General features: G+C 47.9%; 1 protein-coding gene across 4 annotated transcripts in view; it reads right to left on the bottom strand.

Annotated features, from left to right (window-relative positions):
• Positions 1–11,685, bottom strand: part of FLVCR2 (FLVCR heme transporter 2) — a 54,775-nt gene extending 43,090 nt beyond the window's left edge. For 2 of the 4 annotated variants that reach the window (XR_014809038.1, XM_084966467.1), the window contains exon 1: positions 9,933–10,996. Coding sequence is in view for 3 of the 4 variants with exons in the window: in XM_084966467.1 (XP_084822593.1) it covers positions 9,933–10,673 (741 nt within the window). In the remaining variant the exon portion in view is untranslated. 4 annotated transcript variants of the gene reach the window in all.
• Positions 11,686–14,523: the final 2,838 nt, after the last annotated feature.

Genomic DNA, 14,523 nt, shown 5'->3' with positions numbered 1-14,523 from the left:
GTTACTTTTTTTTTTTTTTTTTTTTTGGTCATGGTAAAATATATAGAGAGCATAACATTTACTGTTTTAATCATATTTAACTGCACAGTTCAGTGTCATTAAATACATTTACATTATTGTGCAACCATAACACCATTCATTTCCAGAACTTTTTCCATCCTCCCAAACTGAAGCTGTACCCCTTAAACACTTACTCCCCACCCCGTCCTCCCCCAGCCTCTGGCAACCACCATTCTGCATTCTGTCTCTACGAATTCGATGACTCCAGGTAGCTGTGGTATAACAAAAACATATTTGGTCTTTGGCCCTGGTTCCTGGCACAAAGCTCTAAACCCTGGGAATTTCCTGAGTGACAGGAATGTCCTTTGTTATAAGGAACCCAATTCCACCCCACCTGAGTTTATGCTATAAGGTGACTGAGAGAGGGGCCCCTGTAGAGCCTTGGGATGGAGCTGGTCTCCAGAAGACCAAGCGATTAGAGTTTGGGAACTTTCAGCCCCATTTCTGAAAAGAGGAAGGGAGCTGGAAATTGAGCTCTAGAAAAACTCATGAGCAAGGAAATCTGGTGAACCCTCAGGCTGGTGAGCACATGACATCAAAGTCCTGGGAGGGGGGCGGCCCCACAGAGGCTCTTGCATCTCCATCTGGCTGTTCCTGACGTTAGCCTTTAAAATAAACCAGCAAAAACAGCAGGTAAAGTGTTTACCAGGGTTCCCTGAGCCATTCCAGCCAATTATAGAACCTGAGCAGGGCTTGTGGGCACTCCCCCACCCCAATTTATAGCTGTCAGTCAGAAGTATGGGCGGCCCCTGGGACTTGCAAAGGGCATCTTCAGTGGAGGCAGACTAGTGGGACTGAGTCCTTAACTGGAGTCTGCACCAACTCCAAGGAGTTGCTGTCAGAATTGAACTGAATTGTAAGACACCCAGTTGGTGTTAGAGAATTGGAGAACTGTTCTGTGTCAAATAAAAAGACACCTCAGTATCTCATAGCAGTGGAGTGTGTCCTTTTGTGACAACCTTCTTTCCCTGAGCATAATGTCTTCAAGGTCATCCAGGTGCAGCATGTGTCAGAATTTCTTTTCTTTTTAGAACGGATACTATTCCATCCTACACATATACCACAATTTATCAATTCAGCCATAGATGAACATCTGGCTTGCTCCCACCCTTTAGCTTTTGTGAAGAATACTGCTTCACACATGAGTGTACACATATCTGTTCAAGTTCCTGCTTTCAATTCTTTAGGGTATCTACTGAGAAGCAGATTACTAAATCATACAGTAATTCTATTTTTAATTTTTTGAGGAAGTGATATACAATCTTCCATGTGACCGCATGGTTTTACACTCCCATCAGCAAGGCACAAGGGTTCCATTTTCTCCACATTCTTGCAGGCACTTCTTACTTTTTCTTTTTTTCTTTCTTTCTTTTTTTTTTTAATTGATAACCATCTTAACGGGTATGAATGAGTATCTCCTTGTGGTTTTGATTTGCATTTCCCCAATGCTGAGCTTCCTTTCTTGTGTTTATTGACCACATGCGTATCTTTTTTTTGGGGAGAGAAATGTCTACTCAAGTCATTTGCTCCTTTTCAAATCAGGTTGTGTTTTTGTTGTTGTTCAGCTAAAGAGTTCTTTATATAATCTAGATATTAACCCCATATCAGATATATAATTTGCAAATATTTTCTCCCACTCCATGGACTGCCTTTTCACTCTAATGATAGTGTTCTCTAGTGAACAAAAATTTTTAATTTTGATATGGTCCATTTTTTTGTTGTTGTTGCTGCCTATGCTTTTAGTATCATATCCAAGAAACCACTGCCATCATTGCCAAAATCAATACCATGCAACGTTCCCCTTATGTTTTCTAGTAAGAGTCTTACAGTTTTCCAATATGATTTGTTGAAGACAAGTGATAATTATATGTCAACATAGTTTCATCGACTACAACAAATGTACCACTCTGGTGGGGGATGCTGACAACAGGGGAGGCTACACCAGAAGGTAGTCCAGGGAGTAGATAAGAAAAGCCTGTACCTCCTCTTAATTTCGCTGTGAAACTAAAAGTGCTATCAAAAATAAAGCCTATTTAAAAAGCTGTCCTTTTGCTCTTGAATGGTCTTGACACCCTTGTTGAAGTTGACCATACATGGGAGGTTTATCTGGACTCTATTCCTCTAGCCTTACATGTTTATCTTTATGCCGATACAGCACTGTCATGATTCCTGCAGCGTTATTAGTTTTGGTATCAAGAAGTGTCAGACCTCTGACTTTGTTATTCTTTTCCAAGATTGTTTTGGCTGGTCAGTGTCCCTTTAATTTCTATACGAATTTTAGGATGCATTTTTATTCATCCATGAAAAACATCATCGGGATTTTGGTAGTGATTACACTGGATTTATAGACTTCTTTGGGTAATATTGACAACTTAACAAAAGTAAGTCTTCCAATCCATGAACATAGGATGTTTTTTCATTTTAATATGACTTCTTTAATTTCTTTTGGTAACATTTTATAGTCTTCAGTGTACAAATCTTTCACCTCCTTGGTTAAGTTGATTGCTGAGTTTTTTTTTTTTTTTTCAATGCTACTGTAAACAGAATCTTAATTTCCTTTTTGGATTGTTCATTGTTAATGTACAGAAACACAACTGGCTTAAAATGTTGCAAATTTGGTCTGCTCTGCTGGGTCAGGTTTGCAGAAAGCAACTCAGGAGGCACAGCAGTGGTGAGAGGGGAGAGCTAAGGTGAGTAAAACAGCCATGAAATCGTCTACCATTTCGAATGTGACTTTTTCTGGGTTGGGCATTTGCTTGGTTGCTGTAGGTCTTTGATTTCCAAAACTCCCATTAAAAAAGTTATTTTAGCAGTTTCTGGTTTACTTAATGTTTCTGTGGGTGAGCGAGGGCCCAGAGCTTCCTGGTCCACCATCTAGTGACGTCACTCCCCTGCGCTTTAGGCTTAATCTCTAAGCAGTGTATCTTCAAGGAGAAAAATAAGGAGCCAGATTGGTCAGAGCAGAGGACAAGGCTGGGAGGGAACAAGGGACAGGCCGGATAGGAAAGGCAAGAGAGGAGTGGTCCTGGCTGCTAAACAGAAGACTTAGTTCTGATTCCATGCCGTTGTCAGGCCCTCAAGAATGCCTGCCAAGGCAAGGTGGCCACGACAGAAGTCAGGTCAGGCACAGCCTCCTCCAGTGCACTGAGATGAAAGTCAAAGAAACAGGAGGATAGAGAGCTTCTGCTCTGGTTCCACCTCATAGGCCTTCAGGGCCCACCCTACCCCAGGGCTTTGAGTATATTTTCAGAACCTTAAGTGAATCAGATTATGATTCACCTCTCATAATTCTCATCTCCCCTCAGTACAGAGAGTGGTTGAGCTCCCAGCTACATCCCCCTGGACATCAGACCCATCAGAGAGCAGCGCAAAACATACCAGTCCTGACAGGAGCCTGGCTCCAAGCAGAAGGGCGTTTTCCCACGACACACCGCTCCTCTCTCCTAGTGATTTCAAGTCTGATCAGGAGCCTCACCTGATGAAGCCAGGTGAAAACACAGGAGCCTGCCCTCCCCCCCCCCGAGAGTCTGATTAGGGAGTCCACAAAGGGGCCTAGGCATCTGTATTTTATTCTGGCCCTACAGGTAAGGCAAATGGTCATCCTTTGGGGGAGCACTGGTCTAGTTCCCTCCCCAGTGTCGCCAGCCTCTGACCTCATCCATGTGCCCACATCTTCAGTGAGGGCTTTGCAAAGAAGGAGAAGGCAGGACAGGAATTCAGTTTCACGTTACCTTTCCCAGACGTCTCAAACTACAGGTTGCATCTGACCCATGATTTCAAAACATGGAAGATAATAATAATAATAGTGAACGTTGGAATCTTACCAGCTTTTTAAAAGGATTTCCTAAGCTAGATACACAAAGACAAATATTGTATGATTCTGGTTATATGAGGTACCCACAATAGTCAAATTCATAGAGACCGAAAGTAGGATAGAGGTTAGTTATAGAGGCTGGAGAGAGAAGGAAGGGAGGGGTTATTTTTTAATGGGTACACAGTTGTTGGGGATGATAAAAAAAAGTTTGGGGTACATATACTGGTAATGTTCACACAAGCCTGCGACTCTACTTCATGGTATTGAATTGTATACCTATGAACAGTTTAAAATTATAAGTATGCTATCTATTTTACCACAATTAAAAAAAAAAACAGATTTCACATAAAAATCTGGATTTCTGGTTTCTCTTTAAAGAAAAAAACCAAATGATAGCATCTGACAACGCTGGGTCATGCTGGGTATGTGAGCACGTGGCAGAGGTGGAAGCGGCTGCCATCTCTGGCTGGGACATGCACTCCCGTGATGCCGTGACCTCTCCACACTCCAACATCACTTTTCCTTTGTCACATTTCTACAACCTGGCTGCCCCCATGAGCATCTGAGAGGTCAGTCTCCACTAGCCTCGCTCTGCTCTCCAGTCCCTACCTGGTCCTCTGTTTCAGTCAGAAGGGAAGGCCAGCAAGTGGTCAGCCTTGTGGGCAGCTGCTTCAGGAGCCGTGACAATGACAGCCAGAGGAAGTACACAAGAGCTCACCTACCACCTCCCCAGACTTCCCTCAGACCTTGAAAGGTCTCTGACATTGGAGCAGCCAGAACGATAAGCCGGGACTTTAATACTCCGAAGCGCCCATGAGGCTGAACAAGAGGAGACTCTCCACCCTCTTCATGACCTTGACTCCTGAGTCAGCCCCAGGAAGACCCAGCCTCTGGGTGACAGACAAACGGCCAGTCCAGCAAACACAACCTCCTCAAGACTGGACTCACTTTCCTAGAGCCCATCTTTATCACTAGAATCTGATTTCAACATGCTTCACATACAATGGTGTTCAGGACATGCTACCCCCAAACCTGAGCCCTTGGCATAGTGAATATTTTAAGCTGAAGGAGTCAGAGAGAGTTGAAGAGGCAGGAAAGTCACTCTGACCTCCACCCCCTCTTCACCCTTCTCCCTAAAACAAGCCTTCAAACCCTCCGGTGGCAGGTGCTCTCTGGGTACCCAGAGGAAGGGAGCATCCTTATCTCCCAAGACAAAGGGGTGCTGCCAAGAAGAGTCCTGGAAACTGGCCTTGCTCATACCCCCTGGTTTCTTCAGTGACCTCACTCCTTAACCTCCATATTCCTCCACCACTGCCGCTCTCCATCAGCCCTGGCAGACATGCGCACACGTCTGTTACTCCATTTCCCTATGAGTGCTCCCCTATTACCTAATACTTACATTGAATAATTACAAAGGACTATCTCCTGTTTCTTTAACTCTATCAATTTAATTTTCAGCCAGAGACTTCAATACAGTCCAAAAAACTTCTTCCTCTCCTACACAGAGCACCAGTATTCCAGACATGCTGGGAAATACTGCTAGTCTATAAGTGTAAAATTCATGCCAACCTCTGAAGACCCACCATGCAAAAAGAATGCAAAACAGCTTGTTAGGAGTTTTATTACCTTGAGAACTTTTTTTTTTTTTTTTTTTTTTTTTTTTTAGGGCTGCACCTGCAGCATATGGAAGTTCCCAGGCTAGGGGTTGAATCAGAGCTATAGCTGCCAACCAACACCACAGCCACAGCAATGCCAGATCCAAGCTGTGTCTGTGACCTACACTACAGCTCATGGCAACACTAGATCTTTATCCCACTGAGCAAGGCCAGGGACTGAACCTGCATCCTCATGGATACTAGTCAGATTCGTTTCCACTATACCACAACAGGAACTCCCTGTGGCACATAGGAACAATCTTGATTACATATTGTAATACCATCTTGGATATATTGAGTTAAATAAAATACAGTTCTCCAGCTAATTTCACTTGTTGTTTTGCTTTCATAGAAAATTTACATTTTCACCAAAAAAAAAAAAATTTACATTTTTACCTGTTTTTCATCTGGCTACTAGACAGTTCAGTCATGTATGTGGCTTGCCTTTGGGGTGTGCATTATATTTCTATCAGAGAGCACTATTTTCCACAGCCCAGCTGTGGCTGCTGCAGAACTGATTCTGTAAGGTTACTGTATTTTCTTTACCTAGGAAAGCAAACTGATTCTCTCGAGTCTTTTTCTGGCTGGCACTGTGCTATGACCTGCCCAAGGGTCCTGGAGGAAGCCCCTTCTGCTCTCAGTGCTGGAGGCTCCTCACTGGGGCTGGGGCTGCTTTGATGATCTCTTCCAGCTTCCCCAGCTTCCTCATCCTGTGCCATCAAGCTGTCCCCAGACTCTCACACAGCTCTCTTCCCAGCCTTGCTCAGTAACAATGTGTTCACATCACTCAAAACCCCACACAGATCATTTTCCCCGGAGACAATGGGACCAGTGTTGCTGAACACTGCCAGGCTGCTACCACCTGTGCGATGGTCACAGGGAAGTGTGCCAGCTGCAGCCCAAGGCTCCCTGGCCTCTCTCGTCCCAGCTCAGGAGCCACTGGTCTCTTTCACCCAGAGCCTGGAGCCCCACCCTCCTGAGGCTGTCTCTATGGGGCTCAGGGAGGCAGAACCAGCCCTTCAGTAACCAGCAGGTGGGGAGGCAATGCTAATGCCGGGAACCGCAAAACAGAGGGCAAACAGAAGTCCAGCTCTCAAATTCTGGAGAAGCTGCTGGCCGCTTTATTACCACCAATAACCCACAACTCTCGAGACACAGGCCCCAAACTTGAGACTCAGAATCCTGCACACCCCACCCTCCTTTTAAAATATACATATACTTTATCCCCATGAAGACTCAATAACAGCACTGACATGGGCTTTGGACTTGGAGTTCGCCTCAAGCTTCCTTTTTGTCAGTTCAGAACCTGTAGGACCCTGGATAAGGCTGTTCCATTTAGGGGACTTTCCATCATGGCGCAGAAGGAATTCAACTAGGAACCATGAGGTTGCAGATTCAATCCCTGGCCTCACTCACTGGGTTAAGGATCCAGTATTGCTAGGAGCTGTGGTGTAAGTCACAGACACAGCTTGGATCCTGTGTTGCTGTGGCTGTGGTGCAGGCCGGCAGCTGTAGCTCCGATTTGACCCCTAGCCGGGGAACCTCCATGTGCTGTGGGTGCAGCCCTAAAAAGCAAATAAAATAAAATAAAATAAAATAAAATAAAATAAAATAAAATAAAAAAAAAAAGGGTTGCTCCATTTATCCGAGTCTCAAGTCCCTCAACACCAGGGACAACCCGCCCAACTCAAAGAGTTAAAAAAAATGTCAATAATGGATGAAAAAGCCTTGCACCTAATAGTTGTTTGATAGATACTAGTTTTCTTCCTTTTCAAATCCTCTCATGGCAATTACGTGAAGATGATACTTAAAACCCCATGGAGAACTGAAAACGAATTCCCTACACCCTCATCTAGTTGTTTCTTGTGTGTGTGCTTCTAGTAACCTGAATGTTGGTGCCTGGTACAACTGTAGAGCCTGGCAGGAGAACCCGGGGAAGGCAGGCATTCTCTTTGCGGCCCTAGCACAGAGTCTGGTCTGGCAGAGGCAGGTGATGGTACATGCTTGCTGAGTGAAGGAGTGAATGGTGGGCTCAGGCAAGCAGCTGCAGGTGCCCGGTGGAGAATATCAAGGCCAGAGTTACCAGGGCACCGGGGTAATTGCGGATCAGTGCGAAGTTTGCAGCCACCAAGAGTTATTCTCTGTTAGGACACTTCCAATCTGTTTAGACAGCTCTGTGGAGCTTTCTTTGACCTAAGCAGCAAAGCTCAAGTTATTCTGTTAATATTTTTCCTCCACTCAGCCATGCTTTACTCAGAAAGGTTAAAACACATGCCAAGAACCAAACATAGTTCTCACTACGTGAGGAAGCATAAACAATTCAGCTTTTTATCTTTTTAAACTTAGCAGCACAGTGGGTTAAGCCTAAAAGAACACATTAAACTGATGGCTCAGTGATACAAATATATGCTTTGGGGTGTTTTTAAATGTAAAATTCTTAGCATTTTCTGACCTTGAAGGGACCTGGGGGTGGGGAATGAGGAACTATTCCGACTAAATTTTACAGATGTATTTGGCTTTAAGTCCCCTGAAGGGTGTGTGTGCAGGGGTCCGAAAACCAGTAAGTTCTTGCTCCATGGTGAACAGCGAGAACAACAGACTGGCTTCTCTGATCTCACCAGGGCACCTGAAGGCTCAGTTATCTCTCCTGCTCTCCCCACATAATGGGGAGATTGCAGTGACCTCGTCTGAATCCTGCTGGGGTTGCAAATAGGGAGATTTAACCCTCTGGGAGCTTGAAAGGTCCTGCCCAGCAGGACCCTTTCCCCAGCTTTACTCTCCTACAAAGGAAAAATCCAGTAAGGTCAAATCTGCTGGAGAGCCGAAATGGAGATGCTCAAACCCACAATCACATCACCTTTGAGAATGGGGATGGGGATAAATGTCACCCACAATGCCTAACTGTCCTGAACAAAGAGGTCCAACTTGGAGTTCCTGTTGTGGAGAAGCAGAAACAAATCTGACTAAGGACCATGAGGTTGCGGGTTCCATCCCTGGCCTTGCTCAGTGGGTTAAGGATCCGGCATTGCCACGAGCTGTGGTGTAGGTTGCAGATGTGGCTCGGATCTGGCATTGCTATGGCTGAGGAGTAGGCCAGCAGCTGTAGCTCTGAGGCCCTAGCCGGTGGAACCTTCATATGCCTCAGGTGTGGCCCTAAAAAGTGTGCACGCGCGTGCGCACACACACACACACACACACTCTTCAACTTGTTTCATCCCCAGACCTTGAATCTTCTGAACATTCAAACCCACAGGTTAAAGAACACTGGTTAAAGGATTTTCTGTTGCCTGTCTGTGCTGAAGAAGGCCTGTCTAATGCTTTCATTGATTGCTTACACTATGACCCAAGGGGCAGGAAAAACCTAACTGGCTTGAAAAACTTTAGCTCGGGTTACTTTCCTGATGGTGAAGATGAACAGAATGGAAATTTGCCTCGAAGAAAGTTTGGAAATTTCTGAGCCAGATGAGAACTTTCTAATGAAAGCTTACATTTTCTAAATGTAATGAATGCATAAGGGAAAACAGGCCTCCAAGAACAAAGGGTCACCGGTCACTTGTCAAACGTGGAGCCACAACTGCACATACTTGGAAAAGAGGGAGACCCCAGGCAGTGATCCAGATAAAGAAACATGCCATAAATAGCTGCTTCAAACATTTGAAGAAGGCACCCAGATCTACAACATGGCCACCTTTCTGAGTCATATCCATGTGGAAATGCAAAGAATCTGAGATTCTCCCTCCAAAAAGAAGACAAATGGTTAAGAAAGGAGCTTTCCAGGCCCTTCCAAACATTCTAGGCCTTGGAAATTCAGAGCAAGAATTCAACTCCATTCTGCTGCACTTGGCTCTAACCCCCAGGGAAGGAGTTGGCACAAAGCACTGCCCCCACCATCCTGGCTTCAGGTGTGTATAAAAGGTGAGAGCGGCATCAAAGGTCAACCAGGGCCCGCTCTGCCTTTCCATGCAAGGCAGGAGATCCTATGCTTCAGGAAACCTGGCGAAAGCCACCTGCCAACTTCTGATGACACAGAATAGTCTGACACCCCGGGACTGCTCCCTGAAAGAAGAGCTCTCCTGAAGGCACAGGTCCGGGCTGGTGAAGGAGGTTGAGGAAGGAGACCACAAACCAGTGTGTGTTCCCAAAGCACACTGGCTGCTGGGGAAGGAGAACATGCAGGTGACAGAAAAGGCCCCTCCTTTTGCTTCCCCACCACTCTGACACAGTCACCCAGTCACAATCACTCACTCACACTGTCACACCCAGCTACAGTCGCCCAGGGTCACAAACACCATTGACATCTGAAAACCACAGTCTCCACTCAGGCGGGCAGTTCGCTACCACCAACACGGCCAGTCCCACAGGGACGCCCATCCCCCCGGTCAACCACAAAGCCCCCTGCCCACCTGGTTGCCAAAGACAGCGATGGAGCAGGCCGTGGACACCTCATTAGCCCCGAACCACACGGAGGCGATGCGGGAGGGCATGCCCAGGATGAAGACCTGGGCTACAGAGCAGATGACCTGGCCCAGCACGGTGACCGGGAAGAGATGGGGCTTGAGGCTGCCCAGCTTCACCCAGGCCCCCAGGCAGTTGAGAGCAGAGCCGGTGAGGGCGATGGTGCGCAGCCCGAATTTCTCCAGGAGCCAGGCCACAGGCAGCAGCAGAGGGATGTATGTCAGCATGTAGCACATGGAGAGCCAGTCGATGGCAAAGGCACTGACCCCGTAGAAGTTCATGAAGATGTTGTTGATGGAGCCATACTGGATCCACTGGAAGGCGTTGCACATGGAGTAGCAGCTAAACAGCAGGACCACTGCCCACCGGCGCTTGCTCACCTTGATCACGCTAAGGTCCTCAGGGCCGGAGCTACTGGGTTGGCCCGAGCTACTGGGTTGGACCAAGCCACTGGGTTGAGCCAAGGTACTGGGGTGGGCTGAACTACTGGGGTACACAGAGACACTGGGGTGGATCGAGACGCTGGGATGCGCGGAGGTGCTAGCATGGGCTGAGAAGCTGGGGTGGGCGGAGATGCTGGGGTGGCCGGAGACGCTGGGTTGGGCAGCGAGGTTGGGGTTCTCCTGGAGTGCAGAAGTCTGCGACGGCGCGCCATCGAGCCCTTCGTGGCTAGGATCTTCATTCACCATGACCACAGCCTCTCCTGGCGTCCTAGACAAGTGCTGAGGACTCTAGACAACTTAAGAGACAGTGGCCTCGTCCGGTCACCTAGAGCTGACGTGGCACTTGCCCCAGCCCGCCCCAGAATAAACGGAGTTCCGAGCCTGTGTAAAAGCCGTGAGAGGGGCGCCTTCGCTCACCCCCAAGCTCTGCTCCCACGTTTCCTCGGCGCCGTCTGTCACTGACTGCGGTCCTGGCCGCCGGTGTCTTGAGTCCTCCCCAGGCGTCCTGCGGAGGTTCAACCTCTCCGTCCAGGAAACAGTTCTTCAGGCGCAGCCTCTTCGCCGGACTCGGTTCGCTCCCGGGCCGGCTCGGGGCCTCGCCCCCTCCGGCGCACGTGACCGCCCCGCCCCCGTCCCGCCGGGCTTCCCCCACCCCCCTACCCACCCCCCACCCCACCCGCAAAGCCTCCCGCCTTCTGCGGCAGCTGGCCGGGCGGTATAGTTGTTTCGCCACCGCTTGCGGGTGCATTCCTCCCCCACGCCCCGGGCACCATGGAAACCGCCCGGTTAACCCCCACCCGTGCACTGTCCCTCAAATTCATTTGTCCCCTCCCAGGCCGCTCCGCAAGAAAATGCCCATCGCCCTTCCGAGGTAATCCTGCAAATATAGAGTCTCCTCCCTGCGCACACGGATGCCCAGAGCCCTCAATCTGCTCTATGGGATCCAAGAGGGATTCCCAACTTTTTCCGACTTGGCTGGGCTCCCCAGCCCTTGCTAGACTTTGGGTATAAAGAGAGATGTGTGGACTTCCCGGGCTAGTTGCGCTCCCGGGTAAAGGCAAGTTGCGGAAAACTCGCTTTGCTGCTAGCTTTCCCTGCGGACCGGGTCTTATATTGGGGAACTCAGATTTGAACCTGTTCCGCAGGGCTCTTCATTTCTGGAGGATCCCTGGGCGACCTCCTGGGCGAAGACCTGTGGGTAGAAGGGCTGGGGACGCCGGAGACCTTGAAGACCATGGCAGTGGTGCGGTGAAATGCCTGGCACAGCACGGGTTCCGGGCTTAGGTTGTGGTCTCTGCACCCACGTAGCCCTAGGCTGCCACCTGCTGGTCCACAGCCCGCTGCGAAGAGTAATCTCTTACCAGGGGCTGCAGGTCAGGCTTGCCCTCTTTTTATTTCAGCCCTGGGGAGGGATCAGAGCCCAGATCCTCTGTGGGTTCAAACACGCGATTAGCTACTCCTAGGTGTGTTCTGTAAAATAAGATACTCCACCTCCCTCTGCCTCAGTTTCTTGGAAAATCTATAAAATGGGAGGATGAAATAATAGTACCGACCTCACAGTGTTGTTTTCAGGCTTGAATGAGTTAAGACTTGAAAGCACTTGGAAAATTCCTGGCAGATAGTAAGCATTCCAGGGGTGTCAGATATCCTAACAATTAAAAAGTGAATATTTGTATTGTGCTAAACATGTTTACTGTATTACCTCACAAGAATTCGGTAATGTAAGTGCTTTTGCCTGCCCAAACTTTTTAGATGGGAAAACTGACTCTCATAGAGGTGAGATAAGTTTTTACTTAAGGTCGCAGCTGACCTAAAGAGGCATAATTCTCATGCAAGTCTGTTTTTTCAAGTTACAGTCTAGCTAGTCAAGCACAGTCTGGGGACTGCAGGGCAAGCATCCTCTTGGGGCTTGTTACAGAGGCAGAAGCCCAGGCCCTCCCTGAACCTATGGAATTGGAGGCTGCATTTTAAAAGGCCTCCAGGTGATTCCTTTGTTTGCACATTAAAGAGCCACTGGGTGCCACAGCTTTCCTGTCTTTTTTTTCCACCCTGTGACCAAAAATGAAGAATTGAAAGTTCTGGGAGTTCCTGTTGTGGCACAGCAGAATTCAACTAGTATCCATGAGGATGCGGGTTCGGTCCCTGGCCTTGCTCAGTGGATTAAGGATCCGGCTTTGCTGTGAGCTGTCATAGACTCTGCTCAGATCCTGCGTTGCTGTTGAGGCAGAATATTAACTCAGGTAGTCAGTGTAGGAGCATGGGCTTGGATGCCTCCTTTGATATGGCCATTGATTAACATTTGTGGCTTAAGGGCTCCAGGGAGTAACATCCTCACAGGCCTTGTTTACTATAGGGGAGTGTACGTATTAATCTCTAATCCCCTGTGACTCAGTTTACAGGAAGAACAGGGCAAAGAAACTATGAGGCTTAATGGGACATTTCCACTCCTAGGACCCTATTGGACAAGGACTGATATAGGTAACTGAGCAAGGCCAATGGGAGAAGACCACATCTCTCTGGACCCCACGTTGGTACTCTCCCAACTTTAAGGAATAAAAATCCCTATAGGACAATAGAGAAAGGGGGCTCTTCTCCCCCCTCCCAGAAACCCTGGGAGCTATTTGCTTTCCTTTAATAAAGACTTTGCTTGCCTGCTGCCTATGTGTTCTTGGAGTTCATTCTTCAACTGCCGTGAACAAGAACCTGGATTCTGGCATCATCTTTCCGGCATCACTGTGGCTATGGTCTAGGCCAACAGCTGTAGCTCCAATTTGATCCTTAGCCTGGGAACTTCCATATGTCGCAGGTGCAGCCCAAAAAAGAAAACAAACAAACAAAAAGAATGAACATTTCTGGGGCTGCTGTTCTCAGTCTGAGTTGCACATCGAGACACATGGGGGACCCCTGACCTATGCATGCGTCTGCCACACCCCAGATCAGGATCTCTGAGAGTGCCCCCACCCCCATCTGCACGGTTAAAGCTGTCCAGGTGGTCTCAACTTGAAGCCAAGTGTGAGCACCCCTGTGGGGTTAGAACCACTGGACCCCAGAAAAGGAAACCACTGGCCTTGAACTCAAGCCTTCCTGGCTCTCTACTTAAAGATAGCAAAGTCTGCCCCCTAAAGGCCAACAGGTACTCCTGGCAGAAGGAGCTAAACATGAAGTAGCTTAACCAACCAGCAGGTCCTCCGGGGCTGTGGATGTGGGAGCATGGGGTGGGTTGAGTGCGTGGGAAGGCTACATTGCTAATGAATCAGGTGGAGACCTTGGCTGAGCTCCCCTGAAGAAATAAACGGGATTTGTAAAAAAACGTCCTTACAAACCTTGTGCATATAATTTACTACTCACCAACACCCTGTCCCCCTTAGCTCCCACACTTCCTGAACATTCCAGCGCTAAGCTCTAGTTCAGGGCTTTGTGAAGCCTGGGACCCTGAGAGAGGGTAGCTCCACCACAGTGCTCTCAATACCTGTCTGTAGACTTGAGCTGAAATCCATGGAATTTCAGGAAACTGGAACACAAAGGCGATTCAATGAGTTTTCAGAAAGATAAGAGCAGACTTTCTAAAGCATTTTCAGGAAAACATGTGCAGAATGTGCTCAGGTTGTCATCAAGCCTGGAACCTGAAGGTCAGTAGGACAACACCTACTGAAGGAGAATCATTTCCTGCCTAGAATCCTGTACCCACACTGCCAGAAAAAAAAAAAAAAAAAAAAGTATTGGGGCATTCCCTTGTAGCACAGCAGATTAAGGATTGGGGGTTGTCACTGCCGTGGCTCTTTAGCTGCTGTGACACAGGTTTGATCCCTGGCTTGGGAACTTCCATGTGCGGCAGGTGCCATCAGAGAGAAAAAAAAATGTATTGGAAAAGAATCTCACATTTTCACACATGCAAAGCTTTTTAAAAGGTACTGGCATATCCTCTTTCGAAGGAAGTTACTGAAGGATGTGCTCCACCAAAACAAGGGGGGAAGCCGAGAGTAAGATGTGAGAGTAAGAACCCGGGGCTCCAACAGGAGGGCAGGCACCTGGAATCACCAAGATTTCTATAAAGGAACATCCCAGGTGGACAACTACGAACCAGTCCTAGAAATAG

This window comes from Sus scrofa, chromosome 7, assembly GCF_054392235.1.
Source record: "Sus scrofa isolate SSC_HxYL_T2T_F1_AM1 chromosome 7, Sscrofa_HxYL_maternal_Yorkshire_Landrace_v2.0, whole genome shotgun sequence".
NCBI classification, from domain to species: Eukaryota; Metazoa; Chordata; class Mammalia; order Artiodactyla; family Suidae; genus Sus; species Sus scrofa.
Note: the sequence above shows the minus strand (reverse complement) of the source record. Positions and strands in the feature narration are given on the sequence as shown.